Source organism: Bos indicus x Bos taurus, chromosome 10 (genome assembly GCF_003369695.1).
Source record: "Bos indicus x Bos taurus breed Angus x Brahman F1 hybrid chromosome 10, Bos_hybrid_MaternalHap_v2.0, whole genome shotgun sequence".
Classification (NCBI taxonomy): domain Eukaryota; kingdom Metazoa; phylum Chordata; class Mammalia; order Artiodactyla; family Bovidae; genus Bos; species Bos indicus x Bos taurus.
The window spans coordinates 100,128,031-100,147,313 of record NC_040085.1 but is presented as its reverse complement, the minus strand read 5'-3'; the positions used below and the strand labels follow the sequence as shown (position 1 = coordinate 100,147,313).

At 48.6% G+C, this 19,283-nt stretch overlaps 1 protein-coding gene across 3 annotated transcripts in view; it reads left to right on the top strand.

The window, feature by feature from the left end:
- The first annotated feature begins 6,240 nt into the window (after positions 1-6,240).
- Positions 6,241-19,283, top strand: part of PTPN21 (protein tyrosine phosphatase, non-receptor type 21) — a 78,845-nt gene continuing 65,802 nt past the window's right edge. For 2 of the 3 annotated variants that reach the window (XM_027552670.1, XM_027552668.1), the window contains exons 1-2: positions 6,241-6,346; positions 10,797-11,174. In XM_027552670.1, coding sequence (XP_027408471.1) covers positions 10,995-11,174 — 180 coding nt within the window. In that variant the 5' untranslated portion in view covers positions 6,241-6,346; positions 10,797-10,994. Of the gene's footprint in view, positions 6,347-10,796; positions 11,175-19,283 lie in introns of those variants that run through there. The other variant, XM_027552669.1, reaches the window with a different exon arrangement.

The following is a 19,283-nucleotide window of genomic DNA, read 5'->3' as shown; positions in this document are numbered from 1 at the left end:
AAAGGTCTTGTAGGTCTTCACAGAACTGTTCAACTTCAGCTTCTTCAGCGTTACTGGTTGAGGCATAGACTTGGATTACTGTGATATTGAATGGTTTGCCTTGGAAACAAACAGAGATCATTTTTTGGTTTTTGAGATTGCGTCCAAGTACTGCATTTCGGACTCTTCTGTTGACCATGATGGCTACTCCTATTCATTAGCTGCAGGCAAGTCACAGGTGCTGTCTTACCCTCAAGGGTGTAAACAGCAGGGGCAGGAATCTTGAGGCCACCTGAGGTCTGTTGGCCACATGGTCCTTCACCTCACAGAATCCTTTTCTTCTACTGAATTACTGTAGCATACATGGGAACTGCTAATATGACACAAGGTCCTTTCTGCAATGTTCATCTGTGGGTATATGTGTGTATGTAAGCGCATTTGTCCTCTCTAATAATATTATAAACTCCTGGTAGGTCTGTACTTCTCCCATATTTCTTTCAGGATGCTGGACATATAGGAAGCACTTATGAAGTGTTTGCAGGATAAAATAATGACCTGAATAACAAAAGCATTCTTCATGGATAAATCCAATGATCATGCACTCATTCAAAATGGATGAGAGGCACAGAGTGGAGTGTCTAAGAACAGGAATGCTGGAGCCAGACTGTCTGGGCTGAATCCCGGATCTGTTACTCGCTCTGAGGCTTTAGGCAAGTTGCTTATCCCGTCTCTGCCTTAGTTTCCCCATCTGTGACCTAAGTATGATACCAGTTTCCTTTTCATAGAGTTCTTATCAGAATGAAGTTAATAATCATGAAGTATTTTGAACTGTGCCTGGCTCACTGGCAGTACTATGGCTGTTGATTAAAAATTAAATGCCTCCCCTGAGTCAGATGCTGTGCGAAGCACCAGAGCACAAGGATGAGTGAGACGGAGTCCCTGTAACCAAGACACACGCGATCCAGAAGACAGGCATGTTATTTCTCTCTCTTTACCTGCCATTTCAGTACTCAGAATGAAAACACAGGTTCTGCCATTACTGGGCATAAAATCCTTAGTCAATATGTAGATAATATTGAAAGACCATTTTTGAATTGTTCTTTTTGAAAGACAGAGAATGTTTTCACTAAAACTTATTCAGGATAGGGAAAACTTGTATTGAAGTGTGTTCAAGAAAGAGTTAACTTTCAAGACAATCTATTTAAAATTGCAGAAAGAAACTTGCAAGCTGCTTAAGAACTTGCATATTTAGACCTCAAGAGTCTGTCTGGATTACAGAGGGGACAACCCCACTGAGCTGATGGGGTTCAGTGGTCTGGTGCCTAAGACACGTCTTCATAAAACACACTGCATCCAGAGGAAGACTATCGTAACAATGCTTGAGAAAAACCATTAGAGGAACTAGGAGTAGGTATTCAGCTTGAGAAAGACTAAGCAGGACAATGAGAATTATTTTCCAGCATGGAAGAGCTCTCTGGTTCAGGAGGAAAAACCTGTATTTGCTCTAGGAGATAGGATGAGGACTAGATTTCGATCAGTCACAGTTGAGGGCTGTCTGAGAGAAGATGACTAACAAGAGCATTGGTTTTGAAGTCAAAGAGGCCTGAGTACCAACCTCAGCTTCATGGAACCCTTTGTCCTTTCACACTGGTCCCCTAGCATCTCTGGCCTCTGATCAGGGCAGAATTCCAACTGGGTACCGCCCGCCTTTTTGCACACGATGGGAGAGGAGGTTAGAAGAGGGGTGTCCTTCAGCTTGAAATGCTTTTCTCTGTTTTTTCGGAATGCCTGAAAGAAACTGAAAGTGTTAGTCACTCAGTCATGACCAACTCTTTGCAACCCCGTGGAGTGGAGCCCACCAGGCTCCTCTGTCCATGGAATTCTCCAGGCAAGAATACTGGAGTGGGTGGCCATTTCCTTCTCCAGGGGATCTTCCCCAACCCAGGGATTGAACCTGAGCCTCTTGCATTGCAGGCAGATTCTTTATCATGTGAACCACCAGGGAAGCCTGGTGAACTTACATTTGTCCTTCCAGACTCAGCCAGAAGCTGATCATAGCGATAAACCAGATATTCCCACTCCACTTAGAACAGTGGTCCCCAAACTTTTTGGCACCAGGCACCGCTCTCATGGAAGAAAGTTTTCCCACAACCTGGGGCGGTGGAGGGGTGGAAGGGGCGGGGATAGTACTGAGAAGATTCAAGCAAGTACAGTTACTGTGCGCTTTATTTCAGTTAGTATTCCATCAGCTGCACCTCAGATCATCAGGCATTAGATGCCGGAGGTTGGGGAACCCTGACTTAAAATATCTACCTATTGAGTATACCTGCCTGCTAGAATTATATATTCCCCTGTTCCTCACTTTCGCCACCTGATGCAAGAACTGACTCATTGGAAAAGACCCTGATGCTGGAAAGATGGAAGGCAGGAGAAGGGGACGACAGAGGATGAGATGGTTGGATGCCATCACCAACTCTATGGACATGAGTTTGAGTAGACTCCGGGAGTTGCTGATGGACAGGGAGGCCTGGCGTGCTGCAGGCCATGGGGCTGCAAAGAGTCGGACAGGACTGAGCGATTGAACTGACTTGAGTGTTCCTCACACCGTGAGTCTTTGGGAACAGGGCCATGCATCTTATTCACCTTTCTCTTTGCAGCATTTGGGTTCTAAGAAAAGCAGTTTGAATGAACAAGTGTTTTCATTAGTAAATATTATGTGGCCTGTCCACCCTTGGATCAAAAGTCCTTAAGTGTTGGGAACTCCAGTCACAGCACTTGTTTTTGCTATTGATATTGACATATTTGTCTTCAATGTCTTGTCCAGTTGAACAGATATATTGCCAACATCATCATTTCTCTGATTCCAGGGGTATCTAGCCCCTAAATTTTCATTAAAAAAAAATTTATTTATTTGGCTGTCCTGGGTCTTAGTTGCAGCATGTGGGATCTAGTTCCCTGACCTGGGGAACTTTGGTCAAACCCAGGCCCCCTGCTTTGGGAGAAAAGAGTCTTAGCTATTTAACCAGAGAAGTCCCTAAATTCTCATTCTTTTGCAGTGGAAAAGGTGCTGCCCCTGGGGTGGTGTTGAGTGTGGTACGGAGAGCACACAGTCAAGATTTGGAGACTGAAGATTTCACCTCACTCCTCCTCCCAGGCACCATCATCTCTATGGGAATGGAGCATTCTTTCAACTTAGATTCTTGCAAAGGATGGTAATATTTTTCCTTTTAAATTGTTTTCCGAGGATGGTAATTCATATAGTGAGGGATAGTTGGTACCCACCAAGCTATCAAGGCAGATTATAATTAAACGTTTAATTCCCTATTTTTTAATATTCTTGTATCTTGGTACCCATCAGTTCAGTTCACTTCAATTCAGTCGCGTCTGACTGTTTGCGACCCAGGGACTGCAGCACGCCAGGCCTCCCTGTCCATCACCAACTCCCGGAGTTTACCCAAACTCATGTCCATTGAGTCGGTGATGCCATCCAACCATCTCATCCTCTATCATCCCCTTCTCCTCCCCGCTTCAATCTTTCCCAGCATCAGGGTCTTTTCCAATGGGTCAGTTCCTTCCATGCAAACATAAGCCAGGTAATAATTTCATGCCACTGGCTTTGAAGGCATTGTTCCAACGGCTTGCCGTGTCGGGGGCCATTGCTGTCTAATCACCGTGGTTGTGGGAAAACAAAGCTGAAGCACTTGGTCAGCAGTGGCACTTGCGGATTGTGAGGGAGGAGGTTCAGCTGTGTCCAACATTGCTTGGGTTTTACCATCATTTTCTATTTTTAAAATTCTTTCATTTTCTTCCCGATTCAATTAACAAGTTTTTATTTAGTGCCTACTCTCTGCCCAGTAGTGTCCTAGGAATTCTAGGAGATATGAAAGAAGCCTACATGAAACAATTTTTAACGTTCTTGCCAAGTGTGGGGATCACTGTGGAATGGAGTGGTGAGCAAGTTGTCTTGGAAGCCGAGCCTTGTATTGAAGCATGGAGAGCAACGGAAGGCTTAGACAAGCGGAAGGCGGGCAGGAGGTGCTCTGAGCCAGGAGACTCGGCTCATCAGGGGGCCTTAGGGGAGAGGAGAGAAATGCGGATGGTCAAAGAAGCTGAGGCTGGTTTATAATTAAGGCCCAAGGTCAAGCAGAGCAGCTTAGCTGTGAGGATCCACTGGGAGTGATAAACCCCAGGGAGAGGTCAGCCTAGCATTAACAATGGAAAGAAGAGAGAGCAGAAACCAGAGGCGTGGAGACCACCCTTGTTGCAATAATCTAGATGTAAAATGATGAGGGGTGAAGGTTTGGACTAGAATGATGGCGGGGAGGTGGCATTCAGGGACAAAGAGCAAAGAAAGCATTCCTGAGACATTTCAAAGGAGGAAGTAGCAAGCAGGTCTTGAGGATAGGCTGGGGATGGAGAGAGAGACCGCTCACACATAATGTCAGTCTTTCTAGTTTATGAGACCCAAAAGTGACTCATTTTCTCTTTTCTTCCCTTGCACACACATTGACCCCCTCATGGCATCCAGCTGAAATTCAGTTATAAGCAGAATCGATTTTTTTCCCAGTTGGAAACGTGCAATCTTATTTGCTTTGAGCTCCATTACCCAATCTGAGTCTTGCCTGGGGTTTGTTCTCCCATAGCACTTCTAGGATGAAGCTTTCCCCTTAGGCCTTGTTAGTCCTCACCCACTGAACCAGAAGTCCTTTGAGAGCAGGGACCATGAGTAAGTACTCAATAAGTGTCAGTTAACTGTTGAAGAAATGAAATCTAAATGAAATTTAACATAAGAAAGCTTTCCAGGGGCTTCCCTGGTGGTCCAGTGGTTATGAATCTGTGCATCAGGGTTAGATCCCTGGCTGCAGGATCCCACAGCCCTGCCTTGCAGATGGCTGCTGCAACTAGAAAAAAAGTCCACAGGCCGGAAGGAAGACAAAGCTTTCCAGAAACAAAGCTATTTTAAAAATAATTTACATTAAATTTACATAACAGAAGTTTCTCTGCTCCAATCTCTCAAACCACTGGCCAAGTAAGAGCGAAACACCTATTATGATGGTGTTAGGACCACACGGTTATTCCTTGGCTTAAGTGTAGACTGCAATAATAGTAATAATAATAATAATGATGATGCAGTGTAATAATACCATATAATAATAAAAGTTGCTATTAGGGGTCAGAATGAAGCACTTCAGTATGTTTTACACAAGTTGCTGAATAGTGATTATTTTCATTATTTCACAGGACATGAGCAGGCACAGAAGGTTAAGAAATTTGCAAAGGTCCTCCAGCTAGTTAGCGTTGGCAGCTGAGATTCGAACCCAGACAACTAGACTCTGGAGTTCGCCTATCCTTAAAGCGCCACTTTGGACGCATGAACATACAGCTCTGCTGAAGACCGAAAGGTTATTTGAGGCATATCAATCTTTCTAGAGGCTTCCCCGGTGACTCAGACTGTAAAGAATCTGCCTGCAGTGCGGGAAACCGGGGCGCAGTCCCTGGGTTGGGAAGACCCCTTGGAGAAAGGCATGGCAGTCCACTCCACTATTTTTGCTTGGAGAACCCCATGGATAGGAGCCTGGTGGGCTACAGCCCATGGGGTCGCAAGGAGTTGGACACGACTGAACGACTTTCACACAGTCTTTTTTAGGGGAAGGGGACTTTGCCACCCCGTATACCAATCCTTCCCACCCTGTTATCAATCCTTTTTTTATGGAGTATGCCCTTAGACGAAAGCAAGGGAGAAGAAATAGACTATTTGAACAGTTTTCAGACATGTAGACGAGTAAACGAATAACTCCGGCGATAATACCCTTTTACCGATCACCTAGTAACGCGGGAATAACACCCTTTACCTGGCACCGAAATGTTACCCCCTCCTCTCATTTTTATTAAGGCCTCGCTTTATTTGGAAACTCTTAAAATAAGCGGTCATATGATTCAAACAAGCAGCGGCGCGCCCCCTCCCCGCGGCCGGGCGCAGCTGTCCGCGCCTCCCCCGCTCGCATTCCAGCCCTCTGAGGTCACGGGCCGCCGCCGCCTCTCCGGATCCGCCCGCCCGCCCGGCCCGGGGGAGGGACGCCCGGGCCCGGCCGCCCCGCTGCTCCGGCCGCGCGTCCTCCGGCTGCCCGGCCCGCGCCGGGCCTCTGCGTGCGGCGCCGCTGGCCCCAGCTGCGGGCCTCCGCCCTCGGCGCGGGGGAATGCGCGGCGGGCCGGGGCCGGGGAGACAGGAGCGAGGCGCGCGGGGCCCGTGAGCGCGCCGCGGCGCGGGCTGGAGTGCGGGAGCGGCTGCGGCGGCAGCGCGGCGGGGCCCCGCGGGACGGGCCGCTGAGCGGGTCGCACGGCCCCGAGGATGCGGCGGCGGGAGCAGGTGAGGGCGCGGGGCGCGGGGGAGAGACGGGGGCTGAGCGCGGGGCTGTGTCCGCCAGCCGGCACCCCCGAGTCCGGGGAGGACGCGTCCCGGCTGCCCAGACCCGAGGCACGGACGAGCGTAACAAAGAGAAAACTCTTCCAGGCTCTCTTCCACTTGAGGCATTTGCAGAGGGGTCTTGAACTTGTATTCGGAGCTCCTCGGTTGATTGTGAGCGGCTTAATTCTGCATCGGGGCTTTAAAAGTCTTAGGTATGTTTGTGCCTCTCGGAATATTAAGTGCGAGATTTGCCAGATAACTTTGGCGAGAAGGAGAGGAACGAAGGACTGTTTCGTGGTGATGGCTTGTTTTGCTTTTGGAGTAAAGAGTGTTTACTCTGGAAGGAAGAATTCTTGGGTCTGCAAATTCCGACTTGTGATTTCTGCAAATCCTGATTAGACTGGCCGCTTTTGGCATGCCCGTCTTATTTTCTTTTTTGCTGAGAAAGCCTTATAATAGCGTATGCTCGCAAACGGGTTCAAAATACTCCGTGTGCGCCAGGTGACAACCGCTGTATGCCTAAGGGTTGCTGACAGATTTTTTTTTTTTTAACTTTGGGATATGATAGGAATTTTATTCTGAAAGTAGTTGTCTGTTGTTTCCAGCCCATTTTATTCTCGAGTTTTACGCATAAATGTGTTCAGGACAAATATGCGTTGGATTTAATGCTATATATCTATTCATTATTCTAAGAATAATACACTTTTAGAGATTATTTTATTTGAAAGCATCATTAGTAAAATTACACGTAATGAGGACTCTAGCAACAAAGCAGAAAACTACAGGATTCAGAATTTAAAAGTGTATTTGAGAAGCCTCTGAGAGGGGATGTAAAAACATTAAAATGAATAAATACCTCAGTCTACCTTTTGAATACTTGAACATGATTAATATATACCTATTTTTTAAATTTCAAAACAAAGTGATCTTGTAGAGAAACAAAAGATCTTAGTGTATTTTCCTGCAAAAGCTAATTATGAATGTCTATTTAGTAATCAGTTAAGACTTCCAGACGCAGCTACCTTTCAAATTATTTCATATTATTTTACACCTGAAACAGACACCCCCCCAAAGCATCTTCAATTTCTACTCCTCTATTCAAACATTTGTAACTTTATGACAATATTTGGTAGCAAATACTGTACATAACTGAAAATTGTGTAAATTGTTTCACACACACATACCCTTCCACTTTTTCAATTACTTTTTATATAACATCTACCAAAATAAAAAAGAGAAAACGTTGGCTTGTCTTTATCCTTGATGCAATAAAATATTTCAAACTCAGGGACAGCAAAGTTTTACTCTGCTTCATCAGAGCTTAAATTGATAATTATATAATGTAATATCTATTGCCTTCAAGGCGTAATTCTATATTTGCAGTGAAGTGAATACTATGTTTGAACATCCCCAACACAAATTTTCATCTTTCCTCTGTACAACTTAACTGTTCTGTTTCCAGTTACCATAATTTGTATGTAAAATTTAAATTCATTACCTTATCTCTTGATAGGGTATTTAGCATATCTATCTATAAGGGTATCTATAATCTTTTAAAATTTATACATGCATGGCTCATAGGCATTTTTCTAGCTGAAAGCTTATTATTTCAAGTTCTCACTTCTTGATTTTTTTTTTTTTTTTTTACTTTTCATTTTGTCTCAACGAGCTATTTGGTTTATACCCTGACACAAACAACAGCACTGAAAACTGCAGGTGGAGCCCATGTCTTTTCATAATATCTATTTTCTATTCCCTTCTTAATAAGGTTCTTTTACCTTCCAGAGGTACACAGCAAATGCTGTTAAATTAACACAGTGGCTTATGCACTTCTAGTTTTCTTTCTTCTTCTGGCCTTTTCCCTCTATTTCCTGTTTTTAACTTTTATTTTTCTGGCTATCTGTGGAGAGCTCAAACAAACAAAACCCAAACCCAGACAACAAGAGCAGAAAGTCGTGGTTGGGTCCTTATTAGAGATACAGCCATGTATGTAATTATAGCATGCTTGTAATCTGCTTAAGAGCAAGGACGGCTTAGCAATTGATTCCTTTTAGACTTTCTGTAGGGCTTCCCTCGGAGAAGGCAATGGCATCCCACTCCAGTACTCTTGCCTGGAAAATCCCTTGGACGGAGGAGCCTGGTGGGCTGCAGTCCATGGGGTCGCGAGAGTCTGAGCGACTTCACTTTCACTTTTCTGCATTGGAGAAGGAAATGGCAACCCACTCCAGTGTTCTTGCCTGGAGAATCCCAGGGACGGGGGAGCCTGGTGGGCTGCCGTCTATGGGGTCGCAGAGTCGGACATGACTGAAGCGACGCAGCAGCAGCAGCAGCAGCAGCAGCAGCAGCAGGGCTTCCCTGCTGGCTCAGCTGGTAAAGAATCCGCCTGCAAGGCGGGAGACCTGGGTTCAGTCCCTGGGAGAAGGAACGGCCACCCACTCCAGTACTGTGGCCTGGAGAATCCATGTACAGTCCACGGGGTCGCAAAGAGTCGGACACGACTGAGAGACTTTCACTAGACGTCTCCACAAGGCCCACTGGGGGCTTCCCCGGTGGCGCTAGAGGTAAAGAACCCGCCTGACTAATGCAGGCAGAACTAAGAGACAGGGGGGGTCGATCCCTGGGTCGGGAAGATTCCCCTGGAGAAGGAATGGCAACCCACTCCAGTGTTCTTGCCTGGAGCATCCCATGGACAGAGGAGCCTGGTAGGCTACAGTGCCTGGGGTCGCAGGGTCCAACAGGACTGTTGGACTGCAGCGACTTAGCACACACGCCTAAAGGCCCGCTCCAGGGCCTTGTCCTCAGAGGCGCAGTACACTTCAGTGAGATGGAATTACAAAGTGTGAGGTCTGCCACAGCCTAGCGTAAGAGCTAAACGCTGGTTCTCCTCACCCCCGCCCCAACCCCGGCCCAGCCCTGAGAGCCCATCACCTCTGGGGCTGAGGCGCAGTGGGGGAGGCGAGACCGAGGAGGGCGAGTCTGGGGTCGCCCCCGGCTCAGCCCGCCCCGCTGTGAGGCCGAGAGAGCGCCGCTTCTCCCGAGGACCGGCTTCCGTGTCCGCGGGGGGCTGACGCTGGCCCTCCGCGCGGCGGTTCCCGGCCCCGGCGCAGGGTAACCAGCTGCGACCGAGTCCAAGGCTGCGTCCTCGGAGGCAGCCTCTGTTCAGAAGACGACGGAGGGCGGGGGCTGTCCCGGGATTCTGGCCATATCTGCGATTTTGTCGACTTGTTGCGGGGGGGGAATTAAAAAAAAAATCCTGTCGGTGTCAAAGTTCCAAGCTGCCGCTCAAGGCCGTTTTGCTTCCGCCCAGGAATTAACGCACCAACTGGCGTGCTTAAAAAAGTTTTACGTCACGTGTTTGGGGTGTGTGTGTGTGGGGGGGCAGTTCTGAGGTAAAGGGACCCGGCTCAAACCGCACGCTTGTCTGCGGGGGCTCTAGGCGGGTCCTTTAAGCGTTCCCTCCGGCGTCAGCCCGAGCCTGTCCTCCCTCCGGGAGCGTCCGTTCGGAAACGCGGCGGCAGACGGAGGGTTCCGGCGCCTCCGGGGCCGCCGGTTGCCCGGGCAACGCCGCCCGCTCTTCCGGGAGCGAGGAGTCGGAGCCCTCGGCGCAGTTAGCCGCACGGGCTCGTTGAACGCCGTGCTCGCGTCTTTATCTAGGGTTGGAGTTTTAAACCTCGTCCCGCTCCTCTTCAGGGCTGTGGCGCCGCCTCGGGGAAGGCTCACCGCCTCTAGGCGTCCCCACCCGGAGACGGGCGAGGGCCGGGCTTCTCAGAGCTGACAGGCTTCTGCTTGGTAATCCGGTCAGCAGCGCGTGTAGAGTCTTTTACAGTTTGTTTATAAATAAATCGAAATGGTGACGTAAACATCTGTAAACCTTCTGCACATGCCTGTTAAGTGTTCACCTCATTTGAACCTCACAGCTGCCACATGTGACGGGATGATTCCATTCGGGTTCGGCATTAATTTGCCTAATTGGGACTTGAACACAGCTCTTTTGGAGGTTTTTTTTTTTTTGGCAATTAACTCACTTAAGGGCTAAAGATACAGTTGGAGTATCGGGGAGCCAAAAAGAGTTAACTATGAAAAAAACCCCAAAATTTTAGGAAAGAGGACCACTGATTATCGCTACTAAATTTGGGGCTATAGTGCCAGCCCTTGTCTCGTTTCATCCTGAAGGTAGCCGCACGTGGTGGCTACTATTTGTGGAATTGAATGAGGGGTGGAGTCTGACCCGGGGCCTAACACACCTCTGCTGTGAAACTTCTCCAGCCCCTCCCAGATCCTTCTAAGGCCTTTTTTTTTCCCAGAGGGAAGATAAAGCTTATTCCTTAGATACAGCTTTTATTGATTTTTATTTTTAAAAACAAAGCCGGAGTTGCTGTCGCCCCTGTAACCAGCGTCCCTCTCTCCCCAGCACTGGCGTGGGAGCTCCCATCACCTGGTCTTTGGAGACTCGGTTGCTTTTTGATGGCAGCAGCTTCTGGGTGAGCAGTCCGAGACTCCGCAGTGCTCTTCCTGTCGGGACGGGATCGCTTCTCTGGCCATCACCACCCTTGGACTGCTGGCGGTGCTGTTCGCTTTTTACCCCTCCAGCTCTTGAAGAGAGAAGAAGATGCCACTACCATTTGGACTGAAACTGAAACGCACGCGGCGTTACACCGTATCCAGCAAGAGCTGCCTAGTTGCCCGGATCCAGCTGCTCAACAATGAGTTTGTAGAGTTCACGCTGTCTGTGGAGAGCACTGGCCAGGAGAGCCTGGAGGCTGTGGCCCAAAGACTGGAGCTGCGGGAGGTAAGCCACCCCTCCCCCCCCCCCCCGCCCCCCGCCCCCCGCAAAAAAAATAAAACTGCAGGCCGCTGCTGCTACTGCTGCTAAGTCGCTTCAGTCGTGTCCGACTCTGTGCAACCCCATAGACGGCAGCCCACCAGGCTCCCCCGTCCCTGGGATTCTCCAGGCAAGAACACTGGAGTGGGTTGCCATTTCCTTCTCCAATGCATGAAAGTGAAAAGTGAAAGTGAAGTCACTCAGTCGTGTCCGACTCTTAGCGACCCCATGGACTGCAGCCTACCAGGCTTCTCCATCCATGGGATTTACCAGGCAAGAGTACTGGAGTGGGGTGCCATTGCCTTCTCCAGCCGAATTTTGCTCCTTCCTTCCAAGCTACTATAAATGCTCGCTGGCTGTATCTTCTCAGAGTACCTCCCTGGCCAGGATAATCTGGGGCTTCCCTGCTGGCTCAGATGGTAAAGAATCTTCCTGCAATGCAGGAGACCCAGATTCCAGCCTTGGGTGGGGAAGATCCCCTGGAGGAGGGCATGGCAACCCACTTCAGCGTTCTTGCCTGGAGAATCTCATGGAGAGAGGAGGCTGGAGGGCTACAGTCCATGGGTTGAAAAGAGTCAGACACCGCTGAAGTGGTTTGCCACACAGGCGCTAGGATAACCTGAGTTGAGCTTGTGAGCCCCTCTCCCTGTGAGGAGGGAATGAAACAGAGCAAAGAGCGCTTTTCTTGGGGATGCCCCTTAAAAGAACTGGAGAGGGTTGGATGGCATCACTGACTCAGTGGACATGAGTTTGAGTAGCTCCGGGAGTTCGTGATGGACAGGGAGGCCTGACGTGCTGCAGTTCATGGGGTCGCAAAGGGTTGGACATGGCTGAGCGACTGAACTGAACTGAGATGAGGTTTGTTTTTTTATACTTACACATTTATTTATTTATTTGGCTGTGCCAGGTCCTAGTTGCGGAGAAGGCGATGGCACCCCACTCCAGTACTCTTGCCTGGAAAATCCCGCGGACGGGGGAGCCTGGTGGGCTACAGTCCATGGGGTCGCTAAGAATCAGACATGACTGAGCGACTTCACTTTCACTTTTGATTTTCATGCATCGGAGAAGGAAATGGCAACCCACTCCAGTGTTCTTGCCTGGAGAATCCCAGGGACGGGGGAGCCTGGTGGGCTGCAGTCCATGGGGTCGAGAAGAGTCGGACACGACTGAGCGACTTCACTTTCACTTTTCACTTTCACGCATTGGAGAAGGAAATGGCAACCCACTCCAGTGTGCTTGCCTGGAGAATCCCAGGGACAGGGGAGCCTGGTGGGCTGCAGTCCATGGGGTCGAGAAGAGTCGGACACGACTGAGCGACTTCACTTTCACTTTTCACTTTCACGCATTGGAGAAGGAAATGGCAACCCACTCCAGTGTGCTTGCCTGGAGAATCCCAGGGACGGGGGAGCCTGGCGGGCTGCCGTCTGTGGGGTCGCACAGTTGGACACGACTGAGCGACGCAGCAGCAGCAGTAGGTCCTAGTTGCGGCATGCACGATCTTCTAGCTGCCGTGTGTGGGATCTAGTTCCCTGACCAGGGATGGAACTCTGGACCCCTGGGTTGGGAGTGTGGAGTCTTAGCCACTGGACCACCAGGGATATCCCCACAATGCCTGAGTTTTGAAAATGTATATATGTTCTCCCAAAATGTAAACCAGAATGAAACAGGAATGCATGTTGGCATCTGCGTGAAGAAGCCATCTTGGAAATGGGTCCTTTCAGCCCCCAGGCATCTGGCAGACACCTAGGCAAGTCCTGCCCAAATTCTTGACCCACAGAACTGTGAGCAAGATAAAATAGTTGTTTTAAGCCACTTAAAAAAAAAAAAGAAAAAAGGAATGCATTTTGGAGTGTCCAGGTAGTTCTGACCTTCTAGTATTGACCCCACATGGGTCATCCTGATTTAGTAGCCACGTTCGTTCATTTGTTCAGCATTCAGTGACTCTTCTGCTCGTGCATTCCTGCGTGCTTAGTCACTTAAATAGTGTCCAACTCTTTGTGACCTCGACCTTTTGGACTGTAGCCAGCTAGGTTCCTCTGTCCATGAGATTCTCCAGGCAAGAAGACTGGAGCGGGTTGCCATGCCCTCCTCTAGGGGATCTTCCCAACCCAGGGATCGAGCCCTAGTCTCTTACGTCTCCTGCATTGGCAGACAGGTTCTTTACCATCTGAGCCACCAAGGGAAGCCCTTTGTTTTCCACAGGTCAAGCCAGATTTTGAGAGACATGTTTCGGTTTGCATTTGTGGTTTCTGCATCATTTTAGTTGTTTAACCTTAGGTGAGGAATGTGACCTGTCTGAGCTCTGGTTTCCTCATCTGAACCACGGGGTAACAGTGATGCTAACGCTCGGAATGACTGTGTGATTTAATGTGCATGTAAAGCGATAGCTCCGATAACTATAGTCTGTTACAGCAATCATAGGATTTTCCTGGAAAAGCCCTAAACCCAGTCTGAAGGAAGTTGTGGCATCCTCAAGCATCCACATAATGTCTTGCATTTAAAATGCTATGTAAGGCCTGTGAAGAAAAGGGCTCTAATTAAACCCAGGTCTCTTCTGGTCTTTGGCTGCCTGTTTCTAGGGTAAGAGAAAGATGGAAAAGCTAGTTATTTCACTTAAATGCCTATGTTATAGTCTTGACTGGGAAATCCTGCTGATCTATAGTTTATGAAAAGTCAAGAATGGATAAACTGTGCCCCTGGTGAGCATCCCATCATTGCATCAGTCAGTATTAAAGACAATTATTAAGGGCCAGGCACATTGAAAAAGACCCTGATGCTGGGAAAGATGGAGGGCAGAAGAAGAAGGGGACAACAGAGGATGAGGTGGTTGGATGGCATCATCTACTCGATGGACACGAAAGGCAGGGGAAAGTCGCTTAGTCATGTCTAACTCTTTGTGACCCCATGGACTGTAGCCCTCCAGGCTCCTCTGTCCATGGAATTCTCCAAGCCAAAATGCCAGAGTGGGTAGCGTTCCATTCTCCAGGGGATCTTCCCAACCCAGGGATTGAACCCAGGTCTCCTGCATTGCAGGCAGATTCTTGACCAGCTGAACCACCGGGGAATTCCAATGGACATGAGTCTGAGCAAACTCTGGGAGGTGGTGAAGGACAGGGAAACCTGGCCTGCTGCAGTCCATGGGGTCACAAAGAGTCGGACACGACTGAGCGACTGAGCAGCACATATAGGTACCAGGAGCTCAGCCTGGCGTTAGTACCGGTAAGAGACAGGCATGAGGCACGCGATGATGAAGGAAGCAGGAGGCGCTGTGGACGTTAGGGAGAGGCAGCGGAGGGAGGGCTTCCTGGGGCGAGTGATGTCTGAGCTGGGCCCCGAAAGATGGGGTGGGGTGGTCAGTCAGGGGCTGGAAAAGACTGGCCCCACATGGCCAGAGATACGAGGCAGGTAATCTGCCTGGCACCTGGGGAGGCAGAGGTAACGCTGCAGACCAGGGCCCCCCCAGTGCGGGGTTCTTATGGTTTGGGGCTTGTCCTGCAAATTAGGAAGTTAGTGAAGAGTTTTTTAACTTTATTAAAAAAAATTGATTTTTTTTTTTTTGGCCACACTGCGAGGCATGCAGGATCTTAGTTCCCAGAGCAGGAATCAAACCCGTGCCCCCCTGCAGTAGAAGCATAGAGTCTTCACCCCTGGACTGCCAGGGATGTCCCAGTGAAGAGTTTTTTAAACACGCACGTGGCGTGATTGTTTTTACGAAGCCGTGCCGCATCTGGAGAAAATGATTTGAAAAGGGCAGTTGTGGTGCAGATAGCAGTCACTTGGATCTGGATGGGGCTGAGGAGGAGTGAGCCGAGTCTGGAGATCTTGGGGATCTACCTGTCAGGTGCGGAGGGACTGGCCAGGGTCTAGGTGGATCCTAAGGTTTCTGGTAAATGGTGGGGATCCCCCGCCAAGGGAAGAAACGCAGAAGGAAGAGTAGGCTGGAGGGGAGTTGGCGGAGGCGTGTGGGCCGCTCACCTCCGACGTGCTGAGCTTCCGGCCCCAGTTGGAGATGCTGAACAGGCAGAGCATACGCGGGTCCGGAGCTCAGGTGAGAGGAACCTTAGAAGGAAAGGAAGTGCAGCGGCCCAAGAAGGGGAAAGTGATCCAGAAGAGCCCGCCTCAGTGACTGGTCCTGCCTGCTTGCGTTTATTTAGTCCCGTCTCTTTTGTTCCCTTCACCCATTTTTCCTATTTTGTTTGTTTTTTTTTCCCTGTGGTTTCTTTCTCATGCACCTGGTCTGCCTATAACCAGTAGAGTCAATTTCTTGAAGAACTGTGGTTAATTTATTAGTTACAATAAATTAACTCTGGTTAATATGTTAAGACCTGAAAAGTCCTTATAAGCACAGGTTGAACTGAACCCACAGGCATTGCTTTGCTTCTCTGTTAGTCAGGAAGCCCAGAGAAGTTGCCATCCCTTATTTGCGATTATCAGACTCAGAAACGAGCAGCTTCATCCAGCTGTGGGTATATGATGAGAGTGATTTTTTAACAGAAAGGAAGAGTGCTCTAGGTGGGAACAGGTGTGACCCCTAGAAAATGTCTTGCCCCCGGATGGGCTGTCCCACCATTTCCAACATTTTAGTACAGTCATGGTCAGAAAGTTAGTTTGTATAGCAAACTTTTCAAAGCTTCAGAAGCTGTGCTCTGTAGGATATAAACAGGTGGCTTAGGCCCAAGCCTAATCCTACCCAATGACTGTTGAGAAATCATCTGAGTCAGGGCAGCGGCTGTTCTTATTTTGTGTCCATACATCACTCATGAGATTCAGTCAAGAGATAATGGTTTGTTATCTTGCACTAGTCTCCCGTCAAGAAAGCTAGAATCATAGCATGTAGATTTGGCTGATAAGATTTTGCTACTGCCCAAATTTAAGCTGGTAGCATAAATCTTTACTTTCTTTGATAGTTGAATATCATTTCATTTCTATTGTGAATCCACCTGCAATGTAGGAGACCCGGTTCGATTCCTGGGTCAGGAATATCTGCTGGAGAAGGGATAGGCTACCCACTCCAGTATCCTTGGGCTTCCCTGGTAGCTCAGCTGGTAAAGAATCCACCTGCAGTGTGGGAGACCTGAGTTTGTTCCCTGGGTTGGGAAGATCCCCGGGAGAAGGGAATGGCTACCCACTCCAGTATTCTGGCCTGGAGAATTCCATGGACTATTCCATGGGGTCGCAAAGAGCTGGACGTGACTTTCACTTTTCTTTTTTTCTATTATGACAGTTACAAGGGCTATACAGTAATACCATTATAACGCTATACCTGGCAGCTTCAACTGTAGGGTAGTATTTTATTTCTTAAGCTGAATGTGTGATTAAATGATGTTTGTCAGTCTTCATAGTTTTTTTTTTTTTGACCATGTGAGATATTTGATAGTACATTAAGGAACTAAAACCTAAAAGGTTAGTATATTTATATCCAATATAGTTAACGTGCGTTGTCAACTTTTTTCTGAACCCACTGTATTTGAGGTGTGAAAAGTGGCTTTTTAAAATGAGGTGGGGGGCGGATTGCTGCAGGAAAACATTGCTGTTCGGGATAGCAACAGCCTCTCAGAGCTGTTGAAATTCCTTGCATGTTGTTGAGTTTCATAACACTGTTTAAAGAGAGGCTGTCAAAGTTTTTACAGAATTTAAGGGGAATTGTGAAAGTGTGTGTTACCAAGGTTTGATGGAGGTGTGAGACAAGAGTGTGTCACCCACGGGGCAGTGTGTCTGAAAGGATGTTGCAGTCTAGAGTGAGATGGTCAGACCTAGACGTGCTTCAGAGAGTAAGCCCTGTGTCACCCCAGCTCATTGGGAATTTGTAAAACCAGGATGCAAGTGCAGTCATGTACGATGAGATACAGAATTCCGGTATCTGATCGTGAATTATGATGAGGGCTCTGAGTGTGTGTGCCCCCGTAGGCAGGCCGCTGGGAGTCAGAGCAAACCGGACATGGCTTGGTGAGCGTGGAATCAGGGGAAGTTGCGCGGAAAGCCTCACGTGTGTCTTCCCACGGGGAGCAGCCGTGCCCCCGGGACAGTCGCGGCGTCCTGTCTGGGCCGTCCGGGCCGGCGCTGCCTCTGTTGGCCTCTTGAGAAGGCCGGCCTGGTCAGCGACTGGTGAGACATTGGCCAGCTGCTTGGAAACGCCTGGGTTTGGTCCCAGTGTTGCCACCTACCAGATGTGCGCTCTTGGGCCAGTTTCTTAATTCCCAAGCCCAGTGGCTTTGCATCTGTGAGCTGGGGCTGATACTGTTGCCTCTGTGACGGGTTGTGAGGATACAGTCTGAGCTAGAAAACTCAGCAGAGCCCCTGGTGTTTAGGAGACTCCAAGTGTTGCTCTGTGGCACCGTTGTCGGTGTTGTGACTCCCATTTCCACGCTATGCTGACCGACCTCTTCAAACGAACTCCTTTCTTTCTTTTATAAGTGTCTTTGCTTCTTCCTTTTACTAAGAGAATACATGTTTGTTTATAAAATGTTCTTATATCGATAGTACAAATAAGGAAAGTGGCCACTGGTAATGGCACTTCTTACCTTACTAAACAGAAGTTTAGTAAAGCACTGTAATTTAGCAGGTATATTGGAACCTCTGTTTTCCTGCCAGGGGTAATTAATTTGTACAGCGTCACTGCCCACAAACAGAGCTTCAGTAGGTCTTTACTTCTCTGTTTCTTCCCTCTTGCTCTCAAACTAACCTCTAGGATTTAAACAAACAAGCAAACAAAAATGAAATTTTGACTTAAGGTTTATATTTTTTCTCTAAGGCATGTCTTTCTTCAGGAATTCTTTAAAAGCTTATATTACATTTGATAATCACATTTTAATTGTGCTCTCCTGGGTTTTAATTAGATTCATTGCAAAATATTATTTATTTTCTTAAAAATTTTAATTCATTTATTATCTCGGCTATGCTGGGTCTTCGTTCCTGCATGTGGGTTTGTTTTTTCCTCTAGTGTGGCGCGTAGGGCCCCCCCCTCCCGCTGGTCCAGGCTTCTCCCCGCTTGCGGTGGCTTCTCCTGCTGCGGAGCGCGGGCCCGGGCGTGCGGGCCCGGTGGTTGCGGCTCCTGGGCTCTGGAGCTCAGGCCCGAGGGCTGTGGCGCGGCTCAGCCGCTCTGGTATGTGGCGTCCTCCCGGCTCAGCTGTCCTCCCGTGTTTCCTGCACCTGCAGGCAGATTCTCGATCGCCGAGCCACCGGGGACGCTCCCTGTCTGCAGCTTCTTGCTCAGCAGACTGCCCTTGCTCCATATGCTTTTAATCGTTGTGTGTGTGTGTGTGTCTTCATTCGTTGATACACATTCATCGAAACTCACTAGGCACCCTGTGTCCGGGGCCTGTGCCTGGGGTCGCAGTTTATGGAGCTTCGGAGGACCCAGCAGAACTGGTTTCTACCTCCCACCCCCCTCACGGTACCTCACATTCATATGATCCAGCTACTTTCCTTCTTGGTGTATGTCTTAGTCCACTGAGGCTGCTCTAACGAAATATCACACATGGCGTGGCCCATAACCACAGAGAGTGATCTCTCACCCTTCTGGAGGCTGGGGATCAAAGGTCAAGCTGTCGCCTGGTCAGGCTCCACTGAGAGCCCTCCTCTTTGGCTGGAGGCTTCCTGGTATCTCACTGTGTCCTCACACGGCAGAGCAGGGGAAATGTAATTTCTTTTATAGCATGTCTGTCTTTATCTTAATGTTCTTATTCAGTTTAAATTTGCATTTGGTTGGAGTTTTTAAGTTTTTAGATCTCCAGTTAGGAAAACAGGACATTTTAAAAATCCTGGAAGCCTTCTGGGGACTTCCCCGGTGGTCCAGTGGTTAAGACTCATTGCTAGGTCTGGGTTGGATCCTGGTCAGGGAACTGGGATCCCACAAGCCCCGTGGCACGGCCAAAAGAGAAAAAAAACAAACCTGGAAAGCTTTTGAAGATAACGTTTTCATGCTTCTGCTATGATACATAATGTGTTAGTTTTATAGCTTAAGTTTTAGAGGGCAGTTTTCTTTCAGCTGTTTGTGAATATTTTGTGTAGAGGGAACAAGGATCCCCATTGTTTTCTGCATGTAGAGCATATATACATAACTTTTCCAAATAACAG